This window comes from Harmonia axyridis, chromosome 5, assembly GCF_914767665.1.
Source record: "Harmonia axyridis chromosome 5, icHarAxyr1.1, whole genome shotgun sequence".
Taxonomy (NCBI): domain Eukaryota; kingdom Metazoa; phylum Arthropoda; class Insecta; order Coleoptera; family Coccinellidae; genus Harmonia; species Harmonia axyridis.
In genome coordinates, this window is record NC_059505.1 from 7,304,496 (window position 1) to 7,325,297 (window position 20,802).

Genomic DNA, 20,802 nt, shown 5'->3' on the forward strand with positions numbered 1-20,802 from the left:
GTCGACTCTCCAACACGTCTCGGCATTGATGCAATAAGATGGTCTATTTCTTCTTGAGGGATTCTATCACAAGCTACCTGTACTTCATATCTCAGAGATGCCAAAGTTAATGGGGGTTGGTGTAAATTTCCAAGCTTTCTACCCATGATGTCCCAAACATGCTCTATGGGCGAAAGATCGGGGGATCTGGGCGACCATGGCAAAAGATTCACATGGGTCGCTTCGAAAAAGTTCAAACTAACTCTGGCAACATGAGGTCGGTCATTATCTTGATGAAATATTGGATTCTCGAGCCGGTTGATGTATGGGAGAACATATAGCGTCACTATTTCTTGAAGGTAATGCAGCGCTGTGATGTTACCTTCAATAAAGACTAAAGGTGACCTACTTGCATGTGCAAAAGCATCCAATAAAATAACGCCTACTGTCCGGTATACATGAGGTTCAACATCAAACTGAGGTTCACGTCTTTCTGTCCGACGTCGTCTAACCCTTCTTCGGCCATCGTGTGCACCTAAGGATAATCGAGATTCATCATAAAAGACGGCTTGATGCCATTCCACATTCCAATTTTGACGATCTCTGCCCCACTGTAATCGTTGCCGGTGATGCTCAACTGTCAGAGGTAATCCAAGATGGGGTGGATCGATAATGCTGCAGTCCCAAAAACCTTAACTGGCGGTGAATCGTTCGGACTGTTACCGTATGGCCTTGTTCTCCTAACCGATCATCAGCCAACGATCAAGTTGTCGCAAATCGGTCTCTAATGGCCATAAGTCTGAGACTTCGATCTTGAACTTCAATTGTACCCCTTGGACGTCCGGTGCCTACTCTTCTTCGATTTTGGGCATTATCAAACCACGCTTGACAACAAAGACAACATCGCACAACAGTAGTTGGATTTCTGTTGGTATGGTTAACGATTTCGCGAAATGACAAACCCGCCTCCTGTAGACCAATAATTCGACCTCTTCCAAATTCACTTAGCTGGCGATAAATTCCGCGTACACGTGCTCTAGGCATTTCACCAACAACTAACCATTGACTTTGTATCTACTCGAATAGGTGGTTTGATGTAAAATTTCAAAAACTAGCAGAAAACGACTACAATATTTGAGTAATATTGAGTAACGATTTTTTTCTCCAAATTCAATCATTTACTCCTTGCTATATTATCTATGTTTCACCAAGAAAAATTGTAAATTTGAACAGCTCCTTCTGGGTGTTGCAGTTCTCTTTTCAGTTAGTAAATGTTCCATTTAAAATAAGGAAGTCTGTTTCCGGTATAGCCGGAAGTTGTAGATATCTGAAAATATTGTAAGAAACTAGGAAGAAATATCATTGTCTGAAACCCCAACATGCAAATTATCAGCAAAAAATTATGATTAGTTTTCCATAAACGTCTAAAAGGCCATCGCGGTGAATCACTCTGTATATTTTCATCAAAGCCTAATAGGAAAAAATGGTGAAGTAAAAAGTGTTCCTTTATTTGACAGGAAAGGCTCTGTGGATTCTACAATTCCAAAACCTAAACCGTGAAAATTCCAGGGGTGTTTTTCTACAGATTTTCCAGCATCTGTTTTTTTTTTAATGAACAATTACGCTCAAATTTCGTGGGTAGCTTGATTTTTTTAAGTCTATTCTTTACCTGGACGAGTGATTTTTTTTTCTCAAATGTAGATAACTCACTCAATAAGAAAACCTTGATAAGTGGGCAAAAAAATTGCCTTTCAATTCCCATTATTGACAAAAATGTCTGTATCAAATTTTTGTAGGAAAGAAATTTTTGTTAAATCCAATTGTATTGTTATTTAACTTATGTCTGTTTTCTCCAGAACAAGTTCTGCAATTCGATTCTTCATGGGAATACTTTTCATTTATCGTTCCTTACGTTGGGCCTCTTACTTTACATTGGACAGATTATGCTGGTGTTGAAAATGTTAAAATATGGGGTGCTTCAACTTTCTCGGTACGTTAATTTACCGTTATTCGAATAAATACTAAATCTTGCATGATATTTTTTGCATTTCAGGAAATGGGAATGAACACTCCTGATGACATCGTAGCCTTTTATCACGAGGGCGAAGACTGTTTGGATAATCTATTACTCGAAAAGGATTATATCGCTGCATTCGACAAAATGACTTTAATAGCTAGAAGCATCTCTATGCATCGGAGTCATCAGTGTGCGGATGTTGATAAAATTCAAATGCTAGCTGATTGTCTGCTCTATGATATTCGACAAGTAATTCACAATTTCACAAGTAACTAACGCAGAGGGAGGTGGCTTTGGGGCAGCAGCTCCAAACCCGTTGGGATTGCAGTGACTCAATAAGACACAGTGGCGACAATCATGGGCGCCGGCAGGGGGGGGTTGTGCCTCATTTTTCAGCACAACACCCTCAATATTACTCAATCCTAAGGACATGGAAAAAAGGAAATTGATGGATTTACAAAAATTTTCCGGTTTTCAATGACAATCATGGACGCCTTATCGTTTTTCAGTAATTTTCATTTTGCCCCCCCTGAGAAAAATTTCTGCGGGCGCCCATGACGACAATACGTTCAAATTGAACCTAAAAATGGCGAATAGACCTACACTTTGTCCGTAAAGCATGGAACAAATTCATTTTTAGCTAAACAGACCTTTTTAAGAAATAATCCTGAAACACGTCGATTTTTTATTTTTATTATTACAGTGACTTGATAAAATGGGCCTTACATTTCGAATAAATCCCAAAAATCAGGTAAACGGAGAATGTGAACAAAAAGCCGCCATATTTAGGCTCCGAAACCGGTAGCCAATCGGAAACGAAACCACTCGTGTGTTTTATTGAGTAACTATAGGTGAGATCTGTTGTCTCAGGAAAATTATTTTCAATAATAAACCTTCAGTCGTTCGAGGAGAAAATTTTTACCTACACGCAACAAGTTTGGATGTTACCGCCCTTATAGAAAGAGTCATTGATGTCGACTACAAGAGCAACTGACTAAAACCTTAATATTACAAATAGTTGAAAAGATATTGATCGAAATCAAATCTTTAAGTTATTCAATTTTTGCCTAGATTCCCAGAGAAATTTCACTTTAGAGAATTATACAGATCGAATGCTAAGGATATTTCTAGACAATACAAGATTTTGTGGAGGAAGATTTCAAAAATATGTTCAAATATTACAAAATCAGTATTTCTTCAGCTTCCAATAACTGATGCTATGTACGTAGAACAAGCTATGAGCATTATGGAAGATTTGACAAGTGGGATAGTTGTTTTCACACCAGAGTATATATCAACATCTACAGCGTTTTGCAAGGAACTTTCATTGAAATATAGGAAACTGGTAAAAGATAATTTTATACCTGGTAATAAGGAAGATATGTCGTTACATGCATCTGTGAGGTAAGTACATCAAGATTCATTATTATGAATGAAACAAGGATTTTATGATGAAATCTCATCACAAAATCCTAGTTTCAATTTTTACACTATTCACTGTATACCCATATAGCACCCGATGTCCATATCAGGTCCAGTTTAGGTCCTGGACCTATTTCGATAACGTCCATTTCTGGACATACTGAGTACTTACTAATTCATACGTACTAGTTACGTTCGATTCTGGTCAATTATAATAATAATAATAATTGGGGCCGGCGTTAGGGGTGGAACAGTGAAGCGAGTGTTTCAGGCTTCTTTTTTCGATGGGCGGCAATTCAGCCCAGTTTTTGGCCGCCCTTTCATATTTCTGAAAAAATATAGTCAAGATACTTGAAAACAACATGAGGTTGGTCCGCTTTGCTGCGTTTATTAACATTCCCTGCAATAAAAATGTCCAAATCGTCTTTACTAAGCCGCCTGTTCAATAAATAGCACATGGCAACCGAAGGTAAGGTAAGCAGCATTACCTATTACCCTGATTGAATGAGAGATGGAATGTATTTCACAAAGACGAAAAACAACACTTCGAATTACGTGGAAGTTGTTTACACATTCAACATATGGAAAATTCCTACGATTCTAAATTCGAAACTAGTAACTGATAAATGCTAAATCAGATTTATTTTTCACGCAAATATCCCTAATGAAAAAAGAAATTTGAAATGTTATTTTTACAGTCAGTTGATGGTGTGCACCTCTGCAGGTAATCGTGCCAATTTTTCAGCAATTGCAACGAAAGAAGCAATTGTAGAAATGACTACCGTCATGTATATCATTGAAGAGGATAATGTGAATACAGAATTTTATGATGAATATAGGGATGAAGCTTACTCTCTTCATAACAAAGAAATGGTAAGTGTTGAAATCCGTTAACCATGTAGGTATACAATAGTGAAAAATACTGACACTTTTATTCTTATTAAGAAGTTCATCGCAAATTTATGAGTTGTCTAACCTGCATCGACAACTAGAAACTCAATAGTCAAAAAATGGACAATTGTTTTCATCATGCCTACACCATAATCCTTGTTCTATTAACTGAACCGCATGCACAATTTCTCACATTCTCAATACAAAAGGAATAGATATTCACTATTTAATTTTTTTATATAGTATAGAAACGTCTCACAAGATTTCTTGGATATATGCAACTACAATGGAAGAGTTCTCATAAGAGGACTTAAAGGTCACAAAAAAAAATCGGTAGATACGGTGGATAATGGAAATTACACCATAATCGTGGGCATGAAAAAAGGTTATGAAATGGTAGAAACACTTATCCGTATACAAAAAGTTCAAATAAGAATTTCAAAGGATCTAGTTGATAGCGATCATATGTATACGATGATCGTGAGTACAATTTCTATTCATCTTTCATTAGATAAACCTAACAATGGACTAGTTTTCATTTTTTTGTTAAGGATTAATTCTAAAAATTTAAGTAAAATGAAACAAAAATGTGGAAGAATCATTGAAATATCTCTAGAAATGAAAAAGTTATGCAACTTTGAAGTTGTGCTTGGAAGAATAATTTCATAGTACGTGTAAGTGGCGTGACGTCACACACTAGACGACTGGTATTCGCAGAGTGCTTACGAATTCATTGGTGTACAATCACTTGTGCCGTTCGTGTCGTGTTTTGTTCGTTACACGATGGCTGAATTAACTTACTATATACATACATATAAATTACTTTTTTCTCTTTTTACTTTTTACTCCTCACATAAATATGTTTTGCCATTGATAGACTTCAACAACCAGTACTCAACTACAAACTGTTCCTGAAACATTTTTCAAATAAATCATCGTTATAAGTTGAACCATGATGAAGCAAACTCAAAAGTAGATACTTACTTGAAAAGTTTAACTTTTATTTCAGCACTGACATAAGATGGATTTGAAGAAAAAAACTCCATCACTGCGAATATATCTATTTTAGGCAACTTGTCACTTTGTCCTTTCACGAAGCCTTCTTCCATATGACATATGGTGACATAAAAACAAAACTCGAGTTAAAACTACACTGTACAACTACAAACGGCGCGAGAGCCTTGGCGCGGCTAAGTATTTAAACGTAATTTATGGTGTAGCGATCACAGGCAAGTGCCAAAGACGTTCCGCGCTAAAATACGTAAATTTAAATAATCTATTTCTCAGTCATTTATTGATGGATTTTCAAAATTTTTTTATTGATTTATCAGTTTTGCTCTATAGCTTAATTCTATCGTGTCAAATATAGTATTATCAACATCACTAAACTAGTCCATTGTTTGTTTTTTTCTTGTTATTTTCAGGAAAATGTAAACGTACACTATATGGCAGAACTATTTCTTATTTCGATTTATCCTCTTTTTGAGCATTCGTGCCTCAAAAAATGCACTTTGTTATTATGTCACGGTGTCTGTATTTTATAAGGTTCAATTCACTGATGAAGAATCCTTGGTTCAATTCGATGATATTCGTCCGGCTAGCTGTCCAATTGAAACATCTACCTAATAACTTTTCATGGTAGTTTCGGATCTCGAATGCCGCGGTTGATTTCGCTAATGGGCTGAAACTAACTTGAGATTACAAAAATATCGACAACAGTGGAGGCTTGTGCTATGGGCAAGTGAGGCAGTGCCTAAATAAATAAATTCTGGAAATTGCACGTATCAATCTAAAATTAATTGAATATTTTGTTACATATTCGTACAGGCTCTAAAGCCTCTGCGATTAATATTTATGTAGGATCCAGTTATTGTTCCCTGTAAATAATTGAGATGGTCGACAGGATGCTTGGAGACCTATTAGTTTCTTCAAGTGTCGAGGGCGTGACAGTTTCAATGAATTTACAGGGAACGAATTGTTATTGTATATATAATGTAAAAAGGATGTGTAATTCTTCGAGGTGTCGAAGATATGTCATGGAGTTGTAAATCTTGAAGAGATATAGTGGAAGGTTGTGAAAGTTCGAAGACAATACGGTCGTACCAGATGTGTCACATCTGTGTATCAGGTTCTAGTCCTTCGAGACTATTCGATTTCCAGGAATCCGCGAAGATCTTTGTGGGCAGTACGGCAAAGCTCTTATTGGACTAGGGGACGGTACTTTCCCTAAGGGTGTGGTCAAGCCAAAAGAAGGGAGGTCGATATTCGAGTCAGGGTAAGTTCCAATCGGCAGAGAGACAGTTCAAGTTCGAGTCGAGAGACAGTTCAAGGCAAGTCTAAGACGAGTCAAGTTCGGTCGGTCAACTTAAGACGTAAGACGAAAAGACGGTTCGCGGACTAAATTAAGACGAGTCGCGAACGAGTTAGAGACGAGACGACCGAAAACTTGAAGTACGACGAAGACGTGATAAACGAAGACGTTTCGAGTAATCAACAAACGAGTTGAAGACGAAATTCAGTACCGTAGTGAGAAACTTGTAATTAAGACGTAATTAGGATCTTCTCAATACTGAGTTTGTACTGTATAAGTGTGGCTTTGTAAATAGAAGTAAATAATTCAAAAGAGTTCAATTATTACAAATCCAACAAAGTCACGGAGAAAAAGACGAAAGACCAGGTAATCGAATCATACCTCTAGACGATCGATTAACCAAGCCTACATTTATGCTACAATAAACTACATCATTATTATTATTATATTATTATTCCCGACTTTTGCCTACACGCTTAGGATTTCTCCTCGCCGTCGGCTTCACACTCACTGAATCCCAGATTTTTAAAATATCAGAAGGGTAGAGCTCGGTCCCCTTGGTTCTCGTCGAACTTCTGGTCCCCTTACACGTGGTCCTTGGACCTGTCCTTCGCTTCCTAGGAATTTTCTCACCGTCCTTGCAGTACCTAAAAGAACAGCTTTTTGCATTATATTACATATATACTCAGTCCCAGTTGCTTGATATTACTCTTGAGATTTTAGGGCACTATTCCAGTTGTTGAGATGATAATTGGAATAGTTTTCGTTGATATCATTCCCCACTGACGCTTTATCTGAAATTCGAGGTCCCTATATTTTGAAATTTTTTCGACCTCTTTTTGACGCATCAGGTTGTTGTTATTTGGTATTGCTACGTCGATGAGTATTGCTGTCTTTTGATGTTCATCGACTAGCAGTATATCTGGCCTGTTGTGAGGAACTGTTTTATCAGTCAAAACTGTACGATCCCAGTACAGTTTATAGCGTTCGTTTTCCAGTATGGTTTCCGGTTGGTACTTGTAGTATGATACTTTTTCAGAATGAATTAGTTTTAATTTGGTTGCCATTTCTTGGTGTAGTATCTTTCCTACTGCATCATGTCTCTCTTTATATTTTTTTCCTGCAAACATTTGACATCTTCCCGTGATATGTTGGATTGTCTCATTCGTTGGACACCCATAACGGCATCGATCGTCAGTAATAGTTCGATCCTTTATGATATGCTTGCAGTAATTTCTCGTTGAGATCACTTGATCTTGGATGGCTAAAAGAAATCCTTCCGTTTCAGGATACATCGCACCTGATGTAAGCCAATAGTTCGACGCTTCAATGTCAACATGATCCTGGTGCACCTCGTTGGAATGTCGTCCATGTAGGGGCTTTTCCCTCCATCTTTGCAGTTTTTCTTGGATTGTCTGGTGGTTGTATGACAATTGCTCCTTGTGCAGTTGTAAAGGTGTTGATTCGTCTGCTTCACACAGTGCTTTGTAGACCTCTGACGTGTCTGAATTGTCTTTGAAGTATGTTCGTAGGCATTCAATTTGCCCACGGGCAAGTTCCATATTGTCTAGCAGACCTCTGCCTCCTTTATGCCTCGGCAGTGACGTACTCTCAATGATACTTTTCGGATGGTGCTTGTGTGCTTTTGTCATCAAGGTTCTCATTTTGCGTTGCAGGTTTTCTATATCTGTTTTGCTCCACCATGCAATCTGTGCATCAGACCGGGGACTTTTCAATTGGCCTAATATGTTATTCATTTTTTTGAATTGAACCACCGATTCGTCCTCAGTGATCAACCTTATTGTTCGAAAACATTTCCGCCTCGAATTAGCAAAAACAGACTTCGTGAAGATACATTCGGGAAACGAGCGCCGAAAAAGGAAACCAAGGAAAATTTTGAATTTGTAGGCATTATCGTTAATATCGATATAACGGGTGTTTTTTTTTCGAGGTATATAACTTTAAGATGGCATTTCTGTTCAAGATGGCGACAGATTCAACAGCTGTCAAGTGATTTATTCTCAGTTTGGTTTGGCAATTCATCATGAATAGACTCACGCCTGAACAACGCTTGCAAATAGTGCAATATCATTTCGAAAATAATGGTTCTGTGCGGAATACGTATCGCGCAATACGTCCATTTTATCTTTTATCACTTCTGGTTGAATGACTACGTCAACAAACAAAACTGCCGCATTTGGAGTGAAGCTAATCCTCAAGTGTATGTCGAAACACCGTTACATCCAGAAAAACTGACTGTTTGTTGCGCTTTATGGGCTGGTGGAATCATTGGTCCGTACTTCTTCAAAAACGATGATGGCCAGAACGTTACAGTCAATGCTGATCGATATAGAACCATGATTACTAACTTTTTCATTCCTGAATTGACTTACCATGATGTCCAGGAGCTGTGGTTCCAACAAGACGAAGCAACATGTCACACAGCTCGTGCCACAATCGATTTATTGAAAGACATGTTTGGTGACCGCCTAATTCCACGTTTTGGACCTGTGAATTGGCCTCCAAGATCTTGTGATTTAAAACCGCTAGACTACTTTCTGTGGGGCTATGTAAAGTCAATGGTCTATGCGGATAAGCCACAAACCCTTGACCATTTGGAAGACAACATTCGCCGTGTTATTGCCGATATACGGCCAAAAATGTTTGAAAAGTCATCGAAAATTGGACGTCCAGATTGGACTACATCCGAGCCAGCCGTGGCGGTCATAAGCCAGAAATCATATTTAAAATGTAATGCCACAAGATTATCTTGCGGATATATAAAATTCATGTCAATCGAATAATCTAGCGTTGTTTTATTGCAATTTAAAGTTCTATAGCTCTAGAAAAAAACACCCTTCAATAGTATATCTTACATTTTCCTACCCTTGACCAAGCAATTTTGTAGTTTCGCTAAGCACAAATTATTTCAGCTATGTGCGACCAATGAAAATGTTTTCTGGTGGCAAAATGAAGTAGAAATTTTGAGTGACATCGTAATTTTTTCCATTAGAATGGATTCAATGGTAACCGTCACCCAATTTCGCAAACCATTTGAAATGACATTTGCGCTGCATAGATTTGCCACAAAAGTACACTCATCGTTAGAATCGTCTGTACGAGCGAAACATCTCTTGAGAGAACCGAAAGATCCTTATGAGGAACAGTTGTCCATTTACAAGATATTATTAGAGGCTGGATACTCTTTCGTTGTTGATTTCATGGATTATGATAAAGGCGTTTCGCTGAATGTAAGTATTTTCTTTTCTTCCTCAATATCTCAGAATACAAATAGACAGGGCCGTCGCTAGCCAAACTGGCGCCCTAGGCAGAGACCCATGTTGCCGCCCTAACCGAAACTTACTCTGAAGAATGTTAAAAATTAATATTGGATAATCGATGTCCAGTGCCCGCAAAAATACATATCGGAACCCTTTCATGTTCAATTCAAATTTTAATCCAATAGATGATTTAGGATAAATGGAATGCAATAAAGAATTAAAGTGCTCAACTGAATTCTAATTAATAAATTCAGGTTCCTTCTGCTGAGTTTTGTCTACATATAACGCTAGAACATTTCGTTTTTTTCTTTGATATGATTGAATTAAACAACCGGATGATGCGAATGAACAATTATTTTAAAATTCGAATAGAAGTTACTGATATTCACGATGCAAAGATGTTTAATATTAGTGAATTGAAATGGAAAATTATTAGTAAAATTCGTTTGAATCAAAAAAAAAATTTAATTCGTTCTTCCAGTAATCCAGATTTCCCAGAAAAAGTAGATAATGCCCCTCCCATTATTTGCCGCCCCTCTAGAGTGGGCCCTGCAGTTTCAGGTTCCTAGCTCAGTTTCGATTTTAGAAAAAGCTTGGAAATTTGTTTTTTTTTTGTTTAAGATTATCGAGTAAAATAATCGGATGATGCGGATGAACCATTATTTCATTCGAATGCGCCCACGCCCAACACAAGATAATTTGATATAAAAAATGAAGAATATTATAATATCATGGAATCTGGTATCAAATAATAAAACTTCTTATATTTCTTCACAAGGATCAGTTGGAAGTGATGAAATGGAATTGTTTTCTTATATTTTGCATTTCATTCTGAGGAATCAACATTCTGATAAGATAATTGAAAAGAAAATAATCCAGAACCCCAAGTGGCAATAAAATTCGGCAGTATAAAGCGAACGCCGACAAGCCTGATGAGTGCATGTGTTTTTTTGGTGTCAATAACTCGTAAACAGCACTATGAGGGGATTTTGCCACATCTGGATATTTAGGAGTATAATGTATAATCCGGCATCTTTGATGATTTTTTATGTTAATTAGTATTCCTTCCTGTTGTTGATGACTGAATCAAATCTCATTTGGTACTCTGAGTTTCTACACATGTATTTTTTGTTGATCAAGCTTGAAATGCCGCCCTTGAATTTTGCCGCCCTAGGCGACCGCCTACCCTGCCTACCTCCTAGCGACGGCCTTGCAATAGGTAAGGGGTAGAATAAATGGTTTATCAGAAAGAGTATTACAAGAAGTCTCCGAATAAAAAGGCTGAAAGTATCGTAATCCTCTGTGGAAATCTGTGGTGTACGGTATTTTAAGTATTCACAGAACTTTATGCGTTAACATTCAGCGTTTCTTCCTTGGTGTTTTGTTCCTTGTTCAACGAAAGTTAATTTAAATTTTTTGTGTGGTGGTCTGAATATTGTTTAATAAATGGTATTCAAATCTCATCCTTGTAATCAATCAACACAATAGGTCATCACAGCTTGAAGACCGGTGAACAGCAAAGAAGAAAAAAAAACCTTTATTAAATTTTTCAACGTTTCGAATATTTATCAGGGCTCTTTATAAGGTTTTATAGATCTCTCCACCAAATATCATCTCAGACTTCTTTAGACCATAAGTCTGAGATGATATTAGGTCAAATTTTCTGTTTCAGTTACTGATTTTTCATTATTATTGTATTCATAACTATTTTCTGACCTTTTCTATTCAGTCTGTTTTAAAGAAAGAATGGCATATTATTATTATTATTAGGAATTATTTTTTTATCTTTTTCTCTTACTTCCTTTTACTTCAATTCAATGGTACTCGAATCTTCATGATTTTGTTTCGAATTGTAAAGAATTCCTATGAATTTTCTCAAAACATTTCTACCTTAACGGTTCCTACTAAGATCGTCTGCTTCAAAATGCCGAATCTAGCACTGCAGATTTCCACGAAGAAATTTTCTCTAGATAACGTATGATGGTGATTTGTATATCTATTTATAACCGACGAGGAAAGAGATAACCTTGCTGTATCCAATACTTTCAATTCCAGGTAGTATCGGCGACATTTAGAAGACCACAACTATCTGATTTCACACACCACATGCAGATAATTACTAAACAGAGGAGTTACTACGTGAACGATGAAGTCTACGATTATGATACCTTTCGTTTACTCGCAGTAATTCCAACTCCTCCGAATGAGGTTCGTATGAGTGATATTTCACGAAAGCCAGCTTTAAGATGGTTTAGTTACACTTATAGCTTATTAAGTATTATTTGGTAAGAGCCTCCCTCAAACAAATTAACCCAGCGAATAACGATATTCGTTTAGTGATAACATATTGTCCTTCAATGAAAAATTAATGTGCAAGCAAAGCAAAGGCTCAATAAGTGTTCTTCAGGCTCTGCTCCATCGACAACAACGTCCAAGAGGTGGTAAATTGACTTTTAACGTCTGGTCTGGTTGAATGATCGTAAATTGAAGATATCAGAAGGCAGTGCATCCACTATTTTTCGTGAACATTCGGGGATGAGAAGGCTTTGCTCTAAATGGGTGCCTTGCTTGCTCATCTATGATCAAAAGCAACAAAGCATCCTCGATTCCAAACGCTGTTTGAACGATATCAACAAAATTTTTTGCGTTCATATGTAACAGAGAATGCTACATAGATTCATCACTACACACCTGAATCAAAAAGAACGTCATCTGAGTGGAAAGCAGTCAGTGAAGGCCGTCCGAAGCCACCAAAATCTCAAATACCAGTCAAGAGTTGGGAAGAGTTGGATTTGGGGGACTGACACTGTTTGGTAAAAAATTAACAGTTGTGTGCCTGAAGTGGCGATGCGACACAGCAATAAAACCTAGACAGAACACAACTGGTTCTACCAACTCTTAGATCTAGGCTTCTGAGAGGCATCACAGAGCATGGAAGAGTTGTGGTAGAAACCATAAACCATTCCAACATTATGTAATTCAGTACCTACATTAGATTTCCCGCAATGGAAATCCTTGTCCGGGAAACTGGATTAAACAAATGGGGATATTGAATCAATTAGATTCAAACCTCTTGGCAAAACCCTCGGATGTGATACCAACTATATTCGATTTCGAAGTACCCTTTGAAATGGTCATTGATGAAGGTATCAGTGCAATAGACTTCAAAATTGGCTTGTACAAAAACTCTTCCATATGGTGTACCGATGAATCAAAATCTGAAAGAAGAACAGGTATTGGGGTATACGGGCCCTACACAAGGATCTCTAGATCCCTGAAAAGTGATCTTGCAAACTGAAACACTAACTGTCTTTACTTGCGCCCAAGTGTGTCTCAAAAGAAACCTCAAAAGGGAGCGTATTCACATCACTACGGATAGCTAGGCCACGCTGAGATCCCTGGAATCATATAGCCAGGGGTCTCTACTGACATGGGAGTGCCGTAATACCATTAAGCAACTGAGCAGGGGGAATAAAGTAACTCTTCTATGAATATCAGGGGTTTGTGGTATTGATGGAAACTAAAAAGCCGATGAACTTGCAAAAAGAGCATCAAGGGTAACACCTATTGGTCCTGATTCCTTCTGTGGACTGGGAAAAGACCAATATATCAAGCTGAAAACTAAATCGCTACCCACGAGAGGTTTGCCGTATGGACCCCGTGAATCCAGGATGTGCAGAGCTGGTTGCGGTAAGGTGGAGTCCCATTCCCACATGCTCCAGCAATGTCCACTTGGTCATACCAAGCGGATCAACAGACACAATTTTGTCGTGAAGAAGATCGTCGAGGCTGCCTGAAAGAAGGGATTGGAGGTTGTCGATGAGCCTCACATCAGAGACACCAGGGGCAGGCTCAACAATATGGTCTGCACTAAAGGTACGGATGTGATAGTTGCAGACGTGGGGGTGTCATGGGAGGCCACTAGGTTGTTCTCTGAAACATATCATCTGAAGAGAGCGACATTTGATCAGCTAGAGCTGTTGGAGGTGATGGCAGCAAGGAATCCGGGCAGGAGCATCCGAGTCCTACCCTTCATCATCGGAGCAAGGGGGTTCTGGTGCCGAGGAAGCAGTGCCCTTCTGCAAGCCCTCTCAATAGACACCATGCAAATTAGAAGGGACCTCGTGATGACAACTCTACGAGGAGGATGTTCCATCCACAAAAATGTCAGTCGCAGAGCGTGGAATTAGCATTTCATTTTTAGCTACCTCTGGCAAGATCCACAGAGCGTAATTGATCTTTTGTGCGTGTTGCATGTGTTCGTGTTCGGGATTATGGCATTTTCCGCTCTAAGTGAGTGAACGGTTGAGCGTTATCAGAAACAATTTTTGATTTTCACTTATACCATTGTTCACTGCCTACATTCCATTTGTTACCTTGTGATATATACTTATATGAACCATTGAATTGTGTCCTATATACGCTTGCACTATTTGTAATTCACACTGTTCACTTGAATAAAGATCTTTAACAGCAGTCCAACAATGGGAGTGGGATAATTGCAAAACCCTCTGGAGAAACTCCCCAGTTTTTGTGGTGCTTTCACCGACCTATACCAGGAAGCTCCTGAAGCTACCACGAGCTGATCTTCGGGTAATGGTTGGATTGCTGACAGAACACTGTAGGTGCAAATATCTTTTGTAACGCATGGGTTAGTCAGCAGATGAGATCTGCAGGCTCTGTGGAAAGGAGGTAAAAAGAGCCGAACACATAGTGTGCAAATGAGGGACTGACTGGCCAAAGAATCACTCACAAGGGAAAGTCATATCTGGATACTCACGAAGTAATAGCCAAGTCTCCTAAGGATGTCGTCGGATTCGTTAACCGTATCGACGGCCGCCCTGGGTTTGTATGAATAGGTAGATTAGAGAACAAAAAAACAAATTGGTCGCATTGCGGCTAACGGTATGTACAGGGTGGGCAAATTTCGATGTTTTAGCACTACAACTTTTGAACCAGAGGAGATAGACAAAATCTGATACCCACTTCTCGATCCCTTTTTCTGAGAAACTAACAAGGGTAGTATTCATTTTTGGCCACCTTCTTTTGTTTTCGAGTTATAAGCGAAAATTGGAAAAATGGCGATATCGAAAAACATTTATATCTCCGCTAATACTGACGATAGAGCTCTGAAATTAAGACATTATACAGGCACTTTTTTACGTAGAATCCAGTGGCGTGCTCGTATTTTCAAAAGGGTTTTTAATTACGAAGCTATGACCCAAAGTTATGTTTTTTTAAATAGGAACACTAGATTTTTGTGCCATTTTCTGAAAGCTTAATTTTTCCTGATTTCAAAAATATATAACATCGTATGATTCGTATCAAAATGAATAACAGAAAATGGTCAAAAACCTTTTTTTCCTTAAGAGTCTCAATATTTCTATGGTTTCAACTGTTGATGAGCCTTCCTATAACAAGAGCAGTGTCCTTCCGTCAATCTGATTATTTCTATGCTTTTCACTCATTTCTACCAAATTCGAATCTATATTCATTTTATACAAATAGTTTCGAAAAGATAAACGAACTTGGAAAAAGGTTCCTAGGTAGCTTGAACACAGTTTCAAATATTCATCTATTGAAATATCGAGAAGATGTGTCGACTGTGCATTGTGCAATTGTTGTCATTATTAGGTTAAATATTATTTCTTGTTTGTCCCTTCGTAATTAAAATGTTGAGTTCAATCAGATATGCATTGTTTCATATGCTGTTTAAAATGGATTGGTACTTGTGCGTATTGATTCTGGAGTCCTATGTAAATAATCTCCTGATACATGCATCTCATTACAACTCTTTCGATTGAAAAATTCGAGCTTGTGGTTTCTCCGTTATTTCCAAATCAATTTTTAGATAAAAAATTTATAAAACATATCTAGATTCGAATTTTGTAGAAATAAGTGAAAAGCATAGAAATAATCAGATTGACGGAAGGACACTGCTCTTGTTATAGAAAGCTCAATTTTTCTGTGTTCATCAACAGTTAAAACAATAGAAATATTGAGACTCTTAGGTGAAAAGAGGTTTTTGGCCATTTTCTATTATTTATATTGATCCGAATCATACGATGTTATATATTTTTGAAATCAGGAAAAATTAAGCTTTCAGAAAATGGCACAAAAATCTAGTGTTCCCATTTAAAAAAACATAACTTTGGGTCATAGCTTCGTAATCAAAAACCCTTTTGAAAATACAAGCACGCCACTGGATTCTACGTAAAAAAGTGCCTGTATAATGTTTTAATTTCAGAGCGCTATCATGAGTATTAGCGGAGATATAACTGTTTTTCGTTTTCGCCATTTTTCCAATTTTCGCTTATAACTCGAAAACAAAAGAAGGTGGCCAAAAACGAAAACTACCCTTTTTAGTTTCTCAGAAAAAGAGATCGAGAAGTGGGTATCAGATTTTGTCTATCTCCTCTGGTTCAAAAGTTGTAGTGCTAAAACATCGAAATTTGCCCACCCTGTACATTGATAGTGGCCTAAATAGGATGAAACATATTGAAGAGTTAATTAAGAAGCGTACCTCCGCAATTTTCAGCCTAAGAACCATCAAGACGGTTGTCACTTTGGAGGCTCTTCATAGTCACGCCAACTATGGCATAATGTTCTGAGTGACGACATCGGGGTCTCAAAGCATTTTCATCCTGCAAACAAGAGCCATCAGAGTTATGTTTAACTTGGGTTATAATGAATCCTGCCGAAAGGCATTCAAAGATCATGGAATACTTACAGTTCCATCACTTTTCATATACAACTCACTGTGTTATGTGCCTCAGAACTGGAAGGGTATTCCGACCAATTCTGTAAATCATGAATATCAAACAAGAAATGAAAACTCCTTGCAGATTCCAATGCATCGTCTGAAGCGCACACAACGGGGCATTGATTTCTGGGGCCCCAAACTATATAATAAAATTCCTTCTGAGTTTTATGACAGGCTCCTGATGAACGTCAAGAGGAAGGTAAAAAGGTTGCTTTTGGATTAAACTATATATTCCATAAAGGAGTTCTTGTTAAGAAAGAAAATGTGATACCTAATGAATGTTTTTTTGGTTTATTGTGTTTGTTTGTATATTGTTACCTTGTTACTACTGTAATAGTTTATATTTATCACTGTTGACACCATTTGTAATTTTTATTGCAAATAAAAATCCATCTTATCTAAGCAGAGCTGAAACTATTCTGTGAAGTTGATAAAATAATATTTTAGATGTCTTCTCATAAAATTTCATATCAATTTCCAAAGCTGCGCTTGAATTCTATTTGGAGATTCTTCGACATTTTTCTATATCTTGTTGCATTTTTCGATTGTTATACTGCAGGAAATACAGTAATAGACTATGCCATAATAATCTCTTTATTTGATTTAGAAACGAAGAAACGATAGTTTCCGATTTAAAATGGATACATATGCAGGAACATGTGTAAAATGGCATGAAGATGTAGAAAAGTTTTATCCTCACTGCAAGGTAAAATAATTGATATGACAATGTTATAGATTCGCTGACGTACCTTGTTGTCTTCAGTCTGAATTTCTAGATATGGCAACAGTTAAATGTAGATGCAAAAGATTATCAACAATAACTGCTAGTGTCAAAAATATTCCTATAAAGGAATTAGAAAAATATATGCCATTACCTGTAGCGTTAGAAGAAGGGCTCTTCTACGGAGTTTGTATTATTATTGGATTAATATTCTTGGTGTATTGCATATTAATATGTTTTGCAGTTAAAGAAGAAGATGTGAGTATTGAATACTTTGTTGTATCTAGACAAATTTCAAAACTATGTCCCGGAAGATACAGAGGTACCTAAAAAGTTATATAAAAACTTCGACTGAACTCGATGATCCTTGTTGAACCAAAAATCGTTTCAACATCATAATTTCCTGCCCACTAGTGTTTTTTGAGACTCAAAATGAGTTTTTTAATTTGTTTATAAACTTGTTTGTATGAAAAATCAGTGACAAAGTTGAGTATATTCAAATGAAATTTTTCACAAAAAGAGTTAATCATGATAAAAACAAAAAATGAGAAAAGAACTGAAGTAAAGTCAGGAGCATTTGAGTTCTTATTCTTTCATGTGGCAATTGCATCCTTGGGGACCACATAATCTTATATAATATTATATGGTCTCCAAAGGAGAAAATGGCGTATAAATTAATGAACACTTATCGTTTTCTGTAAGACACATTCTCATGAGATGCTTTCTGAGCCAGCAATACTCTGTGAAAAAGTGTCATTAGGAGGTATATCATATTATTGCTAAGTCCTAGATACCTCTCAAATCTCGCAGTAACAAAGTTTTGAAGAAAATTTTTGGAAGAATCCAACCCAGAAAGATTCTGCCAGAGAGATTCTCTTTTGGTTTTTTCCTTCTCCCGAAACTCTTTCTTGTAGGTACATTTACCAATACCACAGAAAGGTTCTGGGTCAATGATAGGAGTTTGTGCTCCTTCTTTGACAATTATGTTGGCCTCTTCATTTCCTTTAATTCCCATGTGATCGGGAACCGAGGCTGAATGAACTTTGTTATTCCTGCTTATTTCATTGAGTTTTCTTCGGCACTCCAATACATCTTAGAATGGATGGATATGAGCTCATTTTTCTGATTGCCCTTACTGTCAGAATATATCGCTATATCATATTTCTGATATTTCTAGGTTCATTTCCAGACATCTTCCGATTGCAAGAATCGGAGTTTTAGTTTTACAACCATCTGTGTACCATTTGATGGTATTCTTTTTGAGGAAGGGATTGTGGACTGTCTTTCTCAATCTTCTTCTCAATGAAGGTTTTCTCGAGTTAGTTCTCTTTATAATCTCATCACTAGGAAATCCCGCTGATGGTATATAGTTGGATATAGGCTCTCTGATCCATAATTCCTTCATTGTCAGTAGATTCCCTGGATAGTCTTAGAATGGCCTTATGGGCTAATCTATCCATCACAAGATGAATAGGTGGGAGATCTGCTCCCCAATACCTGTATAGAGCACGTTCTCATAGCTACAGTGATAAAGACAGGCTTATCTTTGTATTGTATCTAGGGGTCTTCTCTTACTGTTCCGACTCGTCTTGGCCACTTAATTTATTAAGTGGCAAGTAGTTTTCCTACATATTGATCATCTACTACAACTTTCTTAGATTTTGTCGTTTTTCATGGTTGGGAAGTGGTATTCGTGAGTTAATCTTAAAGTTTAACATTCGCACCTACCGTTTTCCCAAGCTGCTGATGGTGGTGACCTAAAGACAGAAAACCGACCGAACAAGTACCAAAAAAATTTTGCCTGAGTGTTGAACTAGCAGCTGTTGGAATGAATTCATATCATTTAAAGATTCAACCATTCTTACAAATTGGGGATATTCCCGTCCAACTGGAAAGTTGCAAGAGTACAACCAGTCCCCAAAAAAGGCAAAAAGACCCTACCTAGCAATTACAGACCTATCGCACTGCTGTCTGTTATTTCAAAAGTCATGGAAAAAACTATCAACATCGAGCTCATGAAATATCTGGAATACTCACGAATTATCAACGATAGGCAATATGGTTTCCGTCAACAAAGATCAACTGGTGACCTGCTCGCTTACGTCTGACATTTATGGCAACTATCTATTGAAAAATATGGTGAAACCTTAGCCGTGGCACTAGATATCTTCAAGGCATTCGATCGAGTCTGGCACTAGGGACTCCTCGCCAAACTTCCATCTTATGGCTTGCCTCCTTAGCTTTGTTTTCTGCTAGCTAGTTTTCTCTCAGGCAGATCTCTTCATGTGGTTGTCGATGGAGTTTCATCTGACTCTCTTATCATAAATTCTGGTGTTCCGCAGGGATCAATTCTAGCACCAACAATATTTCTACTTCATATCAATGATCTGTTGGGAGCAACTTCATGTCCAGTAAACAGTTTTGGAATACTGTTCTCATGTTTGGAGTGCGGCACCTAAGCATATTCTGAAACTGCTGAATTCTGTCCAAAAAAGGGCAATTCGTCTCGTCGGTGATGCCTCGCTTACAAACTCGCTCACCACTTTGGAACACCGTAGAAAAGTTAGCGATCTGTTTCTATTTTATAGATATTTTCATGGGCGACGCTCTTCTGAAATATCAACAATAGTTCCTCCTTTGGCAGTCTCTTCTAGGTTAACCCATCAAGTTCAGTCTTCACACCACTCTGTGGTGTGAAGACTGACAGGTTGGAGACCTGCAGAACATCTATTTTCAAAGACTCGTTCATCCAACGAACAGCAACGCTCTGGAACACATTGCCTAGGGAGGTGTTCCCCAAGGCATATAACCTTCATAAATTCAAAAAGAACACCAATTCCTACCTTCTTTCCCTTGGTTCTCACAATGTTCTTTGAACATTACAGGATATTTCCTTTCGTGGGAACCAGAACAAAAAAAAGATACATACAATAAATGAAAGTTGATTGGTGAACCCTATCTTGAATTTCTCCACCAAAAATATTAATTTTCCCAACTTTTATAGTGTACACAGCAAGCCATATATTTACTCAGCGATGTGATACGTGATAACAGATATGGATATCTGATCATAATAAACACTTCATTACGTCTTGGTGCAGGGACCACTTCCAATGTGATGATAAGACTGAAAGGAGTTAGAGGTGACAGCGAAGTACGAAATACTTTGGAAGAACCTAATTTAAAAAATAATCAAGTTGCATTATTTCAGCCCCATGTTCTCAACTATCCCGATCCACTCATGTTTATCTTGCAAAGGCATGGAGAAGACTGGTTCCTCCTAGCCACTAGAGATAATCTAGGCAGAATAAAAGAAATTGAACTTTGGATTGATGGTGTTGGATCATCGCCATCTTGGTTCGTATGCAATTTATGAAATAATTTAGTGCATTTGAAGCAATGATAAAGTAAATGCCG

General features: G+C 37.6%; 1 protein-coding gene across 3 annotated transcripts in view; it reads left to right on the forward strand.

The window, feature by feature from the left end:
* Nucleotides 1-20,802, forward strand: part of LOC123680420 — a 46,385-nt gene that overhangs the window by 10,831 nt on the left and 14,752 nt on the right. For all 3 annotated transcript variants that reach the window (XM_045618315.1, XM_045618313.1, XM_045618314.1), the window contains 11 exons: nt 1,836-1,969; nt 2,033-2,245; nt 3,198-3,400; nt 4,117-4,291; nt 4,553-4,789; nt 9,554-9,871; nt 11,957-12,109; nt 17,272-17,370; nt 17,428-17,643; nt 20,390-20,539; nt 20,597-20,742. In XM_045618315.1, coding sequence (XP_045474271.1) covers nt 1,836-1,969; nt 2,033-2,245; nt 3,198-3,400; nt 4,117-4,291; nt 4,553-4,789; nt 9,554-9,871; nt 11,957-12,109; nt 17,272-17,370; nt 17,428-17,643; nt 20,390-20,539; nt 20,597-20,742 — 2,044 coding nt within the window. The remainder of the gene's footprint in view (nt 1-1,835; nt 1,970-2,032; nt 2,246-3,197; nt 3,401-4,116; nt 4,292-4,552; nt 4,790-9,553; nt 9,872-11,956; nt 12,110-17,271; nt 17,371-17,427; nt 17,644-20,389; nt 20,540-20,596; nt 20,743-20,802) is intronic.